General features: G+C 45.3%; 1 protein-coding gene across 7 annotated transcripts in view; it reads left to right on the top strand.

The window, feature by feature from the left end:
* Nucleotides 1-8,235, top strand: part of EVI5 (ecotropic viral integration site 5) — a 79,865-nt gene extending 71,630 nt beyond the window's left edge. For 6 of the 7 annotated variants that reach the window (XM_064148010.1, XM_064148004.1, XM_064148005.1 and 3 more), the window contains one exon: nucleotides 5,351-8,235. In XM_064148010.1, coding sequence (XP_064004080.1) covers nucleotides 5,351-5,656 — 306 coding nt within the window. In that variant the 3' untranslated portion in view covers nucleotides 5,657-8,235. The remainder of the gene's footprint in view (nucleotides 1-5,350) is intronic. The other variant, XM_064148009.1, reaches the window with a different exon arrangement.
* Nucleotides 8,236-15,969: the final 7,734 nt, after the last annotated feature.

Below are 15,969 nucleotides of genomic sequence, written 5' to 3'. Positions count from 1 at the left end.
TGTTCTTTTTTACTCCAGGTGGAATGGTAAGGATAGAGTAGAACTCGGGTTTGGGATGGGGGTTGGAGGTTTTTGAGTTGGGTCCACATGGTCATCCCTTTAGACCTCCTCACTTGGATTTTCCATTATCTTGATATGACTACACAAATTACAAGCTCTTGACATAGAACTTTCCCTCCTGCTTTAAGCTCCCTTTCAACATTCAAATACAAACACTGATAGCAGGAATCTCAAGATGTGTCCCTTAAAAAGGTGACAGATGAGCTTCAATGTAAAGAAGGTTAATCAATTAACTGCAAAATCTAAGCCATTATCTACGCAATGACAAACACGGAATTGGTAGCTACAAATCAGGAAAGAGATCTTGGAGTTGCCTCAGGGTCCTCTGATGTCATTGGCTTAGTGTGCAGCAACAGCCAAAACAAACAAGACTATGTTGAGCATCAGTAGGAAGTATAGGCAAAAGCAAAATCAAGTTGTTTTTATTTTACTGCCACTACACAACCTTGGTGCATGACTGGTCTCTGTGCCTGGCAATGGATGCAGAGAGTTTAAAGGTCTGTGGGGAAGTTAAAGAGCAGCTAAAACAATTTGTGGTCTTGAGCACTGGGAGGCTAAAACATCTTTTGACTCCTCTGTTTTGGGAAGCTTAGAGAGGTGTTACACATTTTAGAATCATGACTGCAGAACTGCCTTTCACCACTTGCTCCTGTGTTACCAGATTTCAGGGGCAATTCCTGAAGCAGGTAGGAGTTTAGTTTAAAACAAAGTAATTTCTGGAGCTTACTGCCACAGGAAGCTGTGGAAGTGGACAGCAGATCTAAGAAAAATGTCAGTTTATGCTGAAACAGCTGGGAAGAGATGCACTCTATCTGCTACAGCATTTTATGGACAAGTCAGTGGGTGCTTGGGAATCTGAAGAGAATGGATTGCAGAGGCTGGTCATACTCACATGCTTTGCTTTAAAAACAAAACAACGCAGAAGTCCTATTGTCACTGTAGGAGACAATGTTAGGCTGATGGATATTGCCCAGAACCAGTAGGACACTGCTACTGCTTCTTCTGTTAGAAGCTGTCCTGGCTTAGGGTGGATCCCTCTCCCGGTTGACTCACTACTACAGGGATTTTTGGAAAGTCAGGAAAAACGAAATTGTAATTTTTATAGTTTATAACAATATAAGGAGAATAAACTACTTCAGAAATAGAATAACCTTAAGGAAGACAGGGAAGGGATCAAGCGGTGCTGAAGCAGCAAAAGCAGCAGCAGCCAAGACAGCGGCGGGATAAGACAGCAGCAAGGGGAAGATCCAAGCTGTGCTTCCAGACATAAAGCTCTTGATGCTCCAATGAAGTTATATTAACTTAGCCATTGTTGCCATTATATGGCATATCCCAACAATATTCACCTCTCCTCTCAGAACTTCCACTTAAAAAAGATTGGAACAGAGAAACTTCTTATGTGTGAGCTAGAACTCTAGCTCAAGCAGTCACAGAAGCACAGCGCCTCACTTGATAGATTCTCTGTGAGAGTACAAACTCATCACTTTAAGAAACCCCTGGTTTAGAGCCTTAAGCTGGTATCAACCCCTAGTATGCAGTTACAGTGATGTGTGTGCTGTCTGCAGGGTGTTACACAGCCTTTTTCAGCTACAACAGAAGTGGCTGATAATCAGGCTCCTTCAAAAATGCTCAGGAACAAATATTAGATTGAGGTGCCCCTGAAATATTTTCAGCTCTGAAATTACACAAAACTGAAAATAGTGAGCAGCTGTTCCCAACTTATTCTGTTGGATACTTCTGATTTCTTGGAGATTATTTGCTTTCATCAGATTTTATGCTTAAAAAAAAAACCCAACAAGATCAAGATCCAAATCAGATTCTGCCTTCAATTGAAAATTAATAAGTATTTACAAGATAAAAGTGACATATTTCCAATTGTGAAATAAAAGGAACGTTCTGCTGAAAAGTAGGGTTTGTGATGAATTAATGTACTGATGCTTGTGATGAATTAATGTACTGACATTTAACATGAAGGCATTTGCATTCAAAAGATATTTTCAAGAAGTGCAGTAATTTTGGCAGGGCAAAGCATTTCAGTTTCCCAAACTCAAAACAGCTGCTATAAGAACAGTAATATGCATCCCACTACCTGTGCTCTTAGCACATCTCACTGAGTAAGCGTAAGCTTCTGCTCCTTTAACTGTCCTGATGCCCCTCTGCTGAATCTACTCATGAGTATTTGCACTGAAGGAGTGAGGTATAAAGTGTAGAATAGACCAGATGCAGCTTAATGAGTGCCAGGTAGGAACTAGTTCCTGTGTAACCATACTGGCTATGATCTTGTCAATACAGCCCAGTATATAGTGTTAGCCCTTGCCATTACTTTGGGACACTGTTGATTTATGTTTAGCCTCCTAGGTCTCAGGGACTCCTATGTCCTTTTCAGCAGTGTTGCTATCCAGCCTGTGGATCCCTATACTACAGAGAAATCCTGTGCTGCCATGTGTTTCTGCTTCTGGCTGGAATGGCCATTTTTCGAGCAGACAGAGACATGGAACTATATGACCTCTGATAGGCTTGTCTCATTTTATACCCTATGTTCATGTGCTGTCCCAGAAATACGGTTCTCCTTGGATGTGAGAAGTAATTGAGAATATAGAGAGGCAAATGTAAAGCTGCAGGTCAGAAGTTTCTGGAAGGTCACAGGTTTGCATCCTTTTATTAGAATAACAGCACACTCTTTTCCCAGACTATGTTTAGGAATGGGCAAATCTGTTCATGATTATTTTTTTCACTAATAGCATCTTAACACAGACTCTAATTTGGTGTTTGAAAATGCTGCTGTCTTAAACCACAAAACCATGGTGTTGTCATTTTACCTGAATACATCCAGGTATTAAGGTGTCATGTGTTGAAGTCTTCAGGTAAACAGTTGAGGTCATCAGCTTGGCTTTCTGAAAGTTCAAAACAACAGAGTATCAGCTTTATAATTTCAGGCTGACCTGATGACTTAACTGTTCAGACCTTAATGCAGGTAATTTGTTACTTTAATACCAAATTTGTAATGACTTGTACAGCAAAGGGGTTGTGTGTTTGGGGTTTTTTTTGTTGTGAGAGTGGAGAGACATTGACGAGTTTTGTTTTGTTTGTTTTCTCTTGTTTTGGTTTTTCTTGTTTTGGTTTTTCCTTGTGACTAAAGTTGATAACTGTTTTGAAAACTTCATGTGGCAGCTAATCTGGTCATGTTGCAGGATAGTTTTAGGAATAATGATTGTAAATAACACGAGGATCTCTGTATCCGACTTTGTCTAGCTATATAAGCTAGTGAAAATTTATTCCAGGTATGTTTTGCTGTCCAGTATTTAACATTTGGCATAAGCCAGTTTAGCTTATGTCAGATGTTATATACTCTGCAAGCATGAGACTTTAAACAAGCAGAAAACATTTGCAGCCTATATGTATAGGAAGAAAATACAAAAAACTAACATTAGTGTGTAGTTGCAACTAAAGTTGAGACCCACAGAATGTACTCACATTCATGACAGATATGAGGACAGAGTGAAAGAGTTGGGGCTGTGCAGGCTGGAGAAGAGGAGGCTCCCAGGTGACCTTCTTGTGGCCTGCCAGTATCTGAAGGGGGCCTACAAAGTAGCTGGGGAGGGACTTTTTAGGCTTTCAGGGAGTGACAGGACATGGGGGGAATGGAGCAAAGCTGAAGATGAGAAGGTTCAGACTGGACTCAAGGAGGAAGTTCTTCACCATGAGAGTGGTGAGAGCCTGGAATGGGTTGCCCAGGGAGGTGGTTGAGGCCCCATGGCTGGAGGTGTTTAAGGCCAGGCTGGGTGAGGCTGTGTCCAGCCTGATGTAGGGTAGGGTGTCCCTGGGCATGGCAGGAGGATTGGAACTAGATGATGCTTGTGGTCCCTTCCAACCCTGACTGATTCTATGATCCTATATTTTGATACACATTAAACACTGGAGCTTTTACATGCTGTTAACAGCAGATTTGATGACTGCTAGCATGATTTGACTCTTGTGATCTTTTTGAAACCCCTTTTGTATTCTTACCTTTTGCACAAGCCTGACGTAAGTGTATAGATTCCTTCTTCCTCAAATGGATTGGTAACTGTCTTCTGTTGGTGTCAATATCAAGGACCTACATGCACTATTTTTCATCAAAGTGAATATTTATTCAGATTTCTGAAACATTAAAGACAGTTGGATTAAGACGTTCTTCAGCCTTTTTCTTTCTCCTACTTTTCTGAGTGTCTGTTACTATGAAAAGTCCTTTTAAAATAGCCTTTGGTGCACCTTTGTTTTTAAACTTTAAGAGTGATATTAGTGAGTTTCTCTAAAGCATTTTTAATGCTTTCCTCTGTCCTTAGGATTTTTTTCATCTTAATGTTCTCAGACTACCAAACTGACCCTAAGTTAGTTTCTCCTTTTGCTAGCTTTTAGGAAATTGTAGGGGGGAAAAAAAGACTCAGAAACGTCTTCCATGATTTGCAGTTATTTTCACTAATTTAACAGGGAGCTTGTCAGACTTCAGAGATTCAGGTTTTACTTTTGAGTAGCTTGAATGAATAGTTGTAATAGTTTATTGCTCTACATTGCTGTTTAATTTATCCTGTTTTCTTATGTCTCCATGATCTGGCAGTTGTTTGATACTCTCTTGAAGTTGAAAATGCAGTCTACTTATGCCATACAAAGAGATGTTTGTATTTTATGTGCAATCTCATTGTGTCTGAACTATGGAAGGACACTCACGCACTTGAAGTGTGGACAGAACTAAGCATATTCTCTCTTTTGTTTTTCTGTGCCTGTGTTGAACTGGCAGTATTCACCTGGGACCCTGCTCTTTGGGATTCTCAAGCTTTTCTCAAGTGAGAAGCTAGGTGATAAAGGCAAAAATGGAGCTACAGAAGTAGGAAATGAAGGCAAAAATGCTGACCAAAAAAAAAAAAAAAAGCAAACCAACTATAAACCATCCTTGTGGAGATATTAAAGCTGTAGCAGGTAGCCTGGAGAAATGGGTCATTAGCAGTTCAAGGCACCTTGATTATTGACCCTGAAGATGGAAATATTTTGGGGGTAGAAGGAGAATTTTGAAATGTTCCAAGTGCTACTTAAGGTATTCTTTCAAGGTCTCTGCTTGGGCAGCCAGAAGTGAGAGATCACTTTACACTGATTCCAGGTGAATTTCAAAGTGGTCATCAAATGTGCTTCTCCTAGGTCTAGCATTTGATTTAATTCAGTAGGAGTTCAATGAGACCCTTCTTGGATATATGGGGGCTTGTGCTGCTGTTCTCTTCAGCTCTGATTAACTGTTATCTTTCACTTTTTCTAACAGATCAAATGTCTAAAAGGCCAGAGAGACTTCTCAGACCAACCCACTTTTGATGGGATTCACATCGTCAACCATTTCACAGGAGATGATGAATCATTTCATTCTTCTGATGAAGATTTTATAACTAACTCCATACAGGAGAGTGGGGTGAACTTTCATCTGCACAGGAGGACTGGTCAGATGGCTTTGGATTGCACAGTCGTGGACAGCAGTGACAGTGATACTGAGGAAAGTGCCCTTCAGAGTGGAAATTCAGACAAGATGGTTTCCAAGCAGAGGAGAACGGAATCTTACTCTACTACTGTGTGATTTTCACTGTGACTAGATTTGAAGACTTACATATTTCTTCAAGGGTGAAGTTGTCAGATAATGGTAACTATCCAGCAGCTGGTATAGGTAGCTACTGAATCTGGTCTGGACAGTGCTAATTAAGATGTGCCGTCAATCTGCCTTCTCTCGTTGCCAAATCTTGCTAATGCCATAGCATTGCCATAAAACAGGCTGGGAAGAAGTTGATGGATGACAGTTCTGACAGTATTACTGAATGTTCCTTGGTTTAGAAACTGCAAACATACCATTTCTTTAATGCATAAGAAGCATTCTTGCTTTTCACAAAGGAATTACTTTCCTCAAAAGAAATTGCTCTTGTGCAATATTTTATGCTCTGAACAAATGTGTTTTACATTGTTACCTGTTTGTGATCAAGATGGACCCTGGTAAACCATCTGATCATGACACATGTGTGTATATATATATACTTATGCTTCTCAGTTACTTTTGTTTTTACTGAAGTTATTGGATGCCCACAAAAGGCTTGAAAGGGGAGCCTTTATCTGTACTACTTCATATATGCAAATAATGGTCACTAATGTCATAAAGGTATTTTCCACCATTTTCACTTAGATTCTGTGTGCATCTGCTTTTGATGTCGCTAAAATAATACCTGGTCTGAATATATGAATTACAATAATGTTTATTTTGTACATATTTATGTATCTACATCAAACAGAAAATGTACATGACACCATTTTATATGAAGAATGTAAATGTTGCAATATTACTGTGTTGGGTATTCTAACAGGAGAATGAATTCTGTATATACACACTAGAAATTAATTACTAAATAAAGGCAAAACACTAACTTTAAGTTTCAGCCTAGCTCCACTAACAGGCTCATGTCAGAAATGCTTGTTCAAAACACTATTTACTGACATCCTTTACCTTCATATATATGTAATGAAAATAAATTTTTCATGATTTAACAAGGTTGCAGCATTTACTGTTTACTCACTTCTAAGCTACAGCCCTTGGTTACCACATAGTTACTTACTGGCTGTAGATTAGAGTGACAGTTCAAATAAGGTGAAAGATTACTCCTGTCTTACTGGTAGCTTTGATGAAGGCATGGTCAGTGCAGTGTGTGAGCTCAGTCATCTTACGGTTTTATACTGCAGAGCTAAGGAAAAAGTTATTGGTCCTGTCACTAAACAGCCGTGAATCCCAAAAGCAGTAACAGGTGAGCATTCTGCTTCATGCTCTCCTGAAAACCAAGATCCAGTAAAATGACCCTAGCTTCTTGTAGAGAACAAGAAATTCTTCTGTTGTCATCTCAGCCACATTCTAATCAGGAATATCCTTAATGGCAGCTATTATTGCCGTCTTGTGCAATTAAACACCCTTTAAGACTTTGTTGTTTAATACAACATCTTTGCAACTGTTGTATTAGTACAAACTGTTGAATACAACATGTTTGCAACTGTCATACTGATAGAAGACCAAAAGACCACCCCCAGGTGCTATTTGGTACCGGTAGTCAGCACCTATTGACCATCTTGCAGCACAGTTAAAATTGCAGAAGTGTGGAATCAGTACTGCACAATGCCTGCCACGTCCTGCTGGGAGTTTCCTGTTATATGCCCTCAGAAAGAAGCAGCACAAGTGAGGAGATAACATGTGTTCAGAGAATGGCAGGAAGGCACATTCTGGGCATCTCAGCAGCATTACCTGCCCAGGTGCAATCTAATTTCAATCTTGAAAAAGGTGAGTGGCAAATTCCAAGTCACCAATTTATGCAGCTCTAAACTTTCTTATATATTTCAGCAGAGGTTTCCCCACACTCTACCAGTGAATGTGTAGTTCCCAGTACAGCCTGTTAAAATTGGAATCTCTGAGGTGGGTTAGCTAACCCTGTGATCCCTGTTGGAAATTTGATGTATGCAAAACCAAAGCAGAAGCGCTTTTGTTTGCTGACAAATAACACTTGCCTTTTTTTTCTTTCCAATCAACATCTGGTAGCTTACGTTTGCACCTGGGTAATGGTTGCCCAAGAGGCTAGATGACAGGTATCTTATTGCCTGTCATCAATACCAGCTGCAAGTCTCTCTTGGAAGTACTGTTCTGTAATAAGTGGTAGGCACAAAACTCAGTTGGAGAGCCATAAAAATCCTGTCTGTTTGAGCAGCAAAGTGTTAGGATTTTGCAATAACTCCCTTGCTGCTCAAGTGATAGCAAATGAGATTAGTTGGCAAGGGTTGTTTCCTGAACTTCTGTGGTTTTAAAGTGTACTAGTAGAATTAATACTGATACTGAATATCAGCATTAACACATCCCAAGAGAAAAGCAAAATTCCTTATCTGACTAGCTGCATCTCTTCTAGTGGTGAGAGTGAACATGACGGGGACCATGCAGCACTTTCAGAAGGCTGACTTACAGAATATCCTAGGAAGATAACCTGAACGAGGCTGTTTGAAATCATTATGCTTTTCTAGCAACTGTTCTACAAAACAATGACACTGATCTCTGTGCCTGTGTGTATTATTCAATAATGTCATCAACAGTATACATTATCTATTTGCTTAACACCCAATAAAAAAAGCATGCCAATCGTGCTATGTGGCATGACCTTGCTTTCATGACCCTTTAACAAGCATTGCCCTTCTCTGCCCTTGCAGACTGCAGTAGCTCAATGAAAGTGCTAAAAGCACAAGGTAAAAAAACCAAACATAACCATGAAAACTTAAGATTCTTGCATATGCAAGTGCTGCAGCTGAGATGACAGGTGAACTAGGGAAGGAAAATGCCTTTCTACAAAGGGCAAGAGTTTCCATGTATATATGAAGTATATGAAATATAAAGTATCATTCCCCATGTAAATTATACTTTATATTTCATAGTGAAAATGGTTTTGCTTTCCCAATTTGACAGTCATGTGGCTTCATGAGAAAGAGAAGCCTCACTGTTACTATTGTTACTATTTTCTTATTTGTCCAGGCTAAATGAGTGAACATTTTTATCTTGGGGCATTTATGATGAGATCTCTTTTACCTTATTTAGAATCATAGACTCAGGGTTGGAAAGGAACACAAGGATCATGAGCAGGGACACCCTACCCTAGACCAGCTGCCCACAGCCTCATCCAGCCTGGCCTCAAACACCTCCAGGGATAAGCACTCAACCACCTTCCTGGGCAACCCATTCCAGGCTCTCACCACTCCCATGGTGAAGAATTTCCTCCTCATGTCCACTCTGAACCTACCCAGCTCCAACTTTGCTCCATTCTCCCTAGTCTTGTCCCCACATGTTAGCCTAAAAAGTCCCTCCCCAGCATTTTTCTAGGCCCCCTACAGATACAGGAAGGCCACAAGAAGGTCACCTGGGAGCCTGCTCTTCTGCAGACTGAACAGCCCCAACTCTTTCAGTCTGTCCTCACAGCAGAGCTGCTCCAGCCCTCTGATCATCCTCATGGCCCTTCTCTAGACATGTTCCTGCACATCCACATGCTTCTTGTAATGGGGGTTCCAGAGCTGGCTGCAGTACTCCAGGTGGGGGTCTCAGCAGAGTGGAGTATATGGGGAGAATCACCTCCCTCAACCTTTCATTTCATATATTAAAAGTTTGTAAGAATTGTGAAAACCTGGGACTATGACTAGCTGGGAGAGAACACATCAGTGAAGTTAAGTTTATTCATGTTGGTCATGTTTGCTCGACTAAATGCAGGCCACATCTACACAAGCAGTACACAGTAGTATTTTGCACTAAAATCAGTCTTCAGCTGTAGGCAAAATTTCCTAGATTAGCAACAACAACAACAAAATTGCTATGAACATGATTAAAAGAAGCAACCAGCATACAGCTTTGCATAAATTTAGCAAAGCCACTTTGTAAGTCTTGCACTACTGGAATGAATCAGTACTCAATCCTTTCACAGAACTGCAACACAGAAGGAATTGTGTGTTTCTCTGGGGTTTCTAATGTAACCACTGTTCTCTATCAGAGACTACACTACTGAGTGAAAATTGCTACTCACACAACATTTATATTTTAAGCTAGCATGACATAAAGATATTTTAGCATAAAAATATCCATATTTTAGACTGGATGTGCTGCTAACCTCTGGAGGCTCCAAATAATGTAACTCATTTGAGGGCAAGGTATAGAGAGGACAATGCAAATCCCCTATGAAACCATTAGGCTAGTCTGGAGATTGGTGTCCCCCAAGAATCAGTGCTGGGCCCAGTCCTGTTCAATATCTTCACTGATGATCTGAATGAGGAGATTGAGTCCAGCATCAGTAAGTTTGCAGATGACACCAAGCTAGGAGCAGGTGTGGATCTGTTGGAGGGTAGGAGAGCCCTGCAGTGGGACCTGGACAGGCTGGATGGGTGGGCAGAGGCCAATGGGATGAGATTGAACAAAGCCAAGTGCAGGGTTCTGCACTTTGGCCGCAACAACCCCAAGCAGCACTACAGGCTGGGGACAGAGTGGCTGAGAGCAGCCAGGAAGAAAGGACCTGGGGGTACTGTTAGATAGCTGAGCATGAGCCAGCAGTGTTCCCATGTGGACAGCAGAGCCAATGGCATCCTGGCCTGGATGAGGAACAGTGTGGCCAGTAGGACAAGAGAGGTTATTCTTCCCCTGTACTCAGCACTGGTCAGGCCACACCTTGAATGCTGTGTCCAGTTCTGGGCTCCTCAATTCAAGAGAGATGCTGAGAGACTGGAATGTGTCCAGAGAAGGGTGACAAAGCTGGTAAGAAGCCTGGCTCTGAATGCAGGGCAGCTTATCAAAATTTAAGCCTCTAATCCAAAAGAAGAAACATAACCATAGTCTGGGTTACAGATAATAGAAATTAATTTGGAGAAGGCTGTTGAATTTCCATTCAAAACTCACATTTGCAAGGCTGTTATAAGTTAATTTCAGATTTGGAAGAAATCAAAGTCTCTTGAATTGGGGAGCCCAAAATCAAACACGGTATTCTAGGTATGGTGTCACCAGGGCAGAGTAGAGGGGGAGTAGAACCTCCCTATACCAGCTGGACACACTTTTCTTAATGCACCCCAGGATCCTGTTAGCCCTTTTGGTCACAAGGACACATTGCTGTCCTAAGGAGAATTTGCTGTGCACTAGGACACCAAGGTCTTTCTCCACGGAGCTGCTTTGCAGCAGGGTGACCCCTAGCCTGTACTGGTGCCTGGAGTTACTCCTCCGCAGATGCAGGACTCTGCACTTCTCATTGTTGAACCTCATGAGGTTGCCTTTGTCCAGCTCTGCAGCCTGTCCAGATCTTGTTGGACGTCAGCACAGCCTTTCAATGTGCCAGCCACTCCACTTCCCATCCCCTCTCATCAGTGAACTTGCCGAGGGTACACTCAATCTCAGTTATTGATGATGAAGATGCTGAATAAAACCAGACCCAGTATTGGTCCCTGGGGAACACCACTGGCCACAGACTTCCGACTGGACTCTGTGTCACTGTCCAGAACTGTCTGAACTCTTGCTGAGCCAGTTACCAATCTATCTCACAGTCCAATCATCTAACCCACTTTTCTTGGGTATACCTACAAAGATGTTATGGGATTGATATCAAGAGCCTTGCTGAAGTCAAGATAGACAATATCCACTGCTGTCCCTTCATCTCCCTATTTGGTCATGCTTTCATAGAAAGCTATCATATTTCCCCTTAGTGAATCTATGCTAGCTACTCTTGATAACCCTCTTTTCTTTCATGTGGTTAGACATAGCCTCCAGAACAAGCTGCTTCATCACCTTTCCAGGGATGGAGGTGAGGATGACTGGTCTGTAGTTGCTGAGGTCTTCCTTTGTACCCTTTTTGAAGACTAAGAGTGACATTGGCCCTCTTCCAGTCCTCAGGCACCTCCTCTGTTCTCCATGACCATTCAAAGATTATGAAGAGTGGTACAGTCACAACAATAGCTCCCCCTCAGCACTCATGGGTGCACCCCTCCAGGGCCCATGGATTTGTGTGGTTTTACTCCATCGAAGCAATCTCTAACCAAATCCACACTGATTTTCCTTCCTTCAGTTTTGCTCTCTTACCTCCAGTGTCTGAGATTCATGAGGGCTTTGCCAGGAATTTGCTGTGGCAGAGTGTCAAAGGCTTTGCTGAAGTCCAGGTAGACTACATCCACAGCCTTCCCCACATTCACCAGACAGGTCACCTGGTCATAAAAAGAGAACAGGTTGGTCAAGCAGGACCTGCCCCTCCCAGATCCATGCTGGCTGGATCTGAATCCCTGGCCATCCTGTAAGTGCCCTGTGATTGCGCTCAGGATGATCTGCTCCATCATCTCATGGCAGTGAGGTCAGGTTGACAAGCCTGTAATTTCCCAAGCCCTCCTTCTGACCCTTCTTACATGGGTACGACACTGGCCAGCTTCCAACCTTCAGGGACCTCTCCAGGAAGCCATGACTGTTGACAAACGATGGAGAACAGCTTGACGAGCTCATCTGCCAGCTCTCTCATCACACTAGGTTGGATCCCGTCTGGTCCCATAGACTTGTGAGGATCCAAGAGGCCCAACAAGTCACAGTATCACAGTATCACAGTATTATCAGGGTTGGAAGAGACCTCACAGATCATCAAGTCCAACCCTTTATCACAGAGCTCAAGGCTAGACCATGGCACCAAGTGCCACGGCCAATCCTGCCTTGAACAGCTCCAGGGACGACGACTCCACCACCTCCCCGGGCAGCCCATTCCAGTGTCCAATGACTCTCTCAGTGAAGAACTTTCTCCTCACCTCCAGCCTAAATCTCCCCTGGTGCAGCCTGAGGCTGTGTCCTCTCATTCTGGAGCTGGCCACCTGAGAGAAGAGAGCAACCTCCTCCTGGCCACAACCTCCCCTCAGGTAGTTGTAGACAGCAATAAGGTCACCCCTGAGCCTCCTCTTCTCCCTAACCGCTTCCTCCTGGACTCCGGCAGGGCTGCTCTGCTTCCTGACCCCACCTACCAGCTCAAGAGGCCAGCTGCGCTGAGGACACCCTGCCTTGCTGCTGGAAACTGATGCAAAGAAGGTGTTAAGTGCCTCTGCCTTTTGCTCTTCCTCGTCCCCAGGGGCTGGCCTGAGGGTGCGGAGCAGAAGCTGCCGCTGCCGCTGCCGCCTCGCCTGGCCCCGCGCCGGGCACGCGGTGCGCGGCCGCACGCGCGACGCCACCCCAGCCCGCGCACCGCGGGCGGCCCCCGCGCCCGGGGACGCCAGACGCTGCTGGCACCCGCAGCCCGCCGCAGCCCGGCCGGAGCCTGCTGGCCGCGCACCCTTCGGGGACACAGCTAAGACGGAGCAAGGCTCCTGTGCGGCCCTCGGTCTTCCTCGGCGGGCAGCGCCCTCATCTTGCTTTGCCTTTCTTCCCCGGCGGCGTAATAGCAAATCGTCTGTCCTGCCGAAAGCCCGGGAAGACGAGGTGCGGTTCTGCCGCAGATTGATTTGCAAATCAACACATAGCCGCGTTCGTGCGCTTTCTTCTCCAGTCGGTTGGGAAAGCTGACGCCCCATGAGCTGCTTGTCCGTTTCTGGTGGCCATGCAGTGGCCAGCTCTTTAAAATTCGGCCTCGTATTTCATTCCCCAGAAAACCCAGACAAACTCCTTCCGTGACACCACCACCGGTATTTGCTGAACAGAGCATTCATATCGAGAAGGTGCCGTCTGCAGCTGGGCTAAGCACCGGGGAGTCTGGCGCGGTGCCTCCCGCGGGAGAACACCGAGCCAAGTCGCTTGTCGCCGGCGCCCAGCAACACCCCCTGCTCCTCGGCAGGCAGCGAGCATCTTCCGCGCCAAAATTGCCCTCCTTTAAAACGCTCAAAGGCAGCTGTCTACATCTCAAACTTAGATGCATAAAAAAGAACATGTACTTTATTGTCAGCAGTTCAGAATTGTTTATGAGCGCTAATAATAATAATTTAGGGCACCGTTTTCTGTCGCTTTCATCACACAGACAAAGCACTGCTTAGCAAGGTATTAGTTTATTATCCCCTTTTAGAGGTAAACGAAAACAATCGTTTTCCAGAAGCCATAAACAGTGAGTCAACGAAGACACACATACATGAAATCACATCGAGTTATTCTAATCTGGTTATTTCTACCGATTCCAGCACTTATTTTTGAAGCTGACGACATGAATGATTTTCAGAATAATCAAAAGCACAACAAGGAGACTCTGGTACACATTTGCTGGGAGTAAACCTGCTGTGCCCAGCACCGGCAACTTCCCGGCAATAGTGAAGGTGTTAAGGGCGATGTGTTAGTTGCGTTCTTCAACACGACTTCCTTTTGTGTCGCTACTAAAGCATCATGTCAAAGCTTGCAGTTTTTCTCGTGGTGCTGCCTGCCTGCTTAGATTTTTGGGAAGCCAGGCTAACACTATGTTCCATACGGACTCATAGGCACAGAGTTAGTATTTTTTCTGTTAATTCCTCGGAGGTCGGGTGGCGGTGAAGAAAAGCACCTGCTCGCAACGACAGCATGCTCTTGGGCTGGAGTGAGGCTGAAATTTGCTTTTGCCTTGTCCAACCTCAGCCTCCGCTGTTTATGAACGGGAAATTATGTTAAACCTCTGTTCACTCACTGCAGATCCCTACATGGGATGGCCCTACAGTAATCGAAACAAAGTCGTTGGGAGGCTGAGATGTCTGAGAGCAAAGCCAGGACCACCCCAAGACCCGAGCCAGATTTCCGGGCTGTATCAGGAATCAGAGACTTCAACCTTTATTTTGGGGTCGGGGTATGTGTAAAGCAAGGTGAGCTTTTTCTCTTTGCTGAAGAGGGCAGGCTTCTTGGCTGTGCAGCGCAGTAAGGAAGTCCCCGCACTTGCGGGCGATGCGGGGCCCTGCCTGCCGCGGACCCCGCTACCGTGCGCGCCGCTGGTGCTTGCCTCACGGGTCCTCCCCGAGTTAGTAGATTCAGCACCGGCACGCAGGCAAGGAAGAAAATCTCTTCGTTCTCGCTTGGCTGCACTCCTCTTTCGTCCTCGTGTCTGAGTCGCTCTCAAGCTACTGTAGCCACCGTGCGCCAGAGAGGGAGGGGGTGGGGGATCTCGCCTACCCCTTCCATATTTAAGCATTACCTAAATCCGAAGGGAAATGAGCAAACCTCGAGGCTTGAGTCTTAAAGTATTTTCAGCGCCTTTGGGCGTATTTATCCCAAAAGAGTTTTCCACAACAAGTTATTTCTAGTCTAGGGGAGGTCTCCATCTCTCTGGGCCCTGCCTTAGCCCCGATTGTAACATCACGCACGGCTGGATCGCGGCAGGAGGCGATCTCCCCGGCCCAGGAACCCGGTCCGGGGACAGAGATGCTGAGCGGATCCGCTTCAGCTCCACCGTTCCTTGCCCTCTGGTTCTGCCCCTGCCCGCCTTGAGTCAATCTGTGTTTTGAATCTGTGACTTGTTCTCATGGCGGAAGTTGAAGGGGATCCAAGAATAGTTCAGATAGATGCGTGTAATTTCTAGAGCAGAACTCCGAGAGAAATGAAACGCCCGATTCTAGAATGACACTTTAATGTCACTTCAGCCAGCCCTGTGAGGTGGAATACGGTAAGCCACTTTCATTTAGGAAAAAATGAGAAAGAAAGGAGGGGGACTGCTGATTTGTGAGGCTAGGGATTTTTTTTTTTTGTTGTTAGAAAAACCTTTTTCTTAAAAAAAAAAATTTGTTTTGTTTTGTTTTGTTGCAGAAGCTCCTAACGCTCAGGAAGTGGAATTTGTGGTTTAGGGGGCCGAGCTCTGAAGGAGTTGAGAGAGACAGAAAAAAAAAAAAGCCAACTCAAGCACCATTGCTCCTTAAAGGGAGGGTAAATTTAAAGCCACCCAAACCGGCAGGCTGCGGTGCAAACCCCCTCTGCAGCCCCGTTTCCTTTCCTTCGCCCCTCCAAATGGGTAAGCGCTCTTGCTTTTCTTGCCTCGCGTGGGCAGCTGCCGCGGGGCCGGGGAGGCAGCGGTCTTTCTCCTCTGCTCTCCTCGCCGCCGGCCCCCGTGCGGCTCCGGCCCTGCCTTAGCCGTGGCGGCCCGGGGAGGCGCCGACCTCGCGCCCCCGCGCCCCCGCAGCGGCGGCTCCTGGGGGTGCCAGCAACGGCCACGCACGCGGCCCTTGTGCCAACGGCGCCCGGACGGAGATCGGGGAGCAGGTGGCGACCGCCAGGTGGGCTGCGGGAGTCGCCTTCCCACGGGCCGGGCCCCAGCCTGGCAGGCTCCAGCCTTGGACGGCGCGGAGCAGGGCAGGCCGGCGGCACCTCCGCGGCGTGGCTTTTGGAGGGAAAAGCACCACGCCGAGACAAAAACACGCGGTAGAAGCGGCTCTGACGCTGGGAGTCCCCCAACGGCTGCAGCT

Source organism: Pogoniulus pusillus, chromosome 8 (genome assembly GCF_015220805.1).
Source record: "Pogoniulus pusillus isolate bPogPus1 chromosome 8, bPogPus1.pri, whole genome shotgun sequence".
In the NCBI taxonomy this organism is placed as follows: domain Eukaryota; kingdom Metazoa; phylum Chordata; class Aves; order Piciformes; family Lybiidae; genus Pogoniulus; species Pogoniulus pusillus.
The sequence above is the reverse complement of the archived record's forward strand: the minus strand, read 5'-3'. Positions and strand labels throughout refer to the sequence as shown.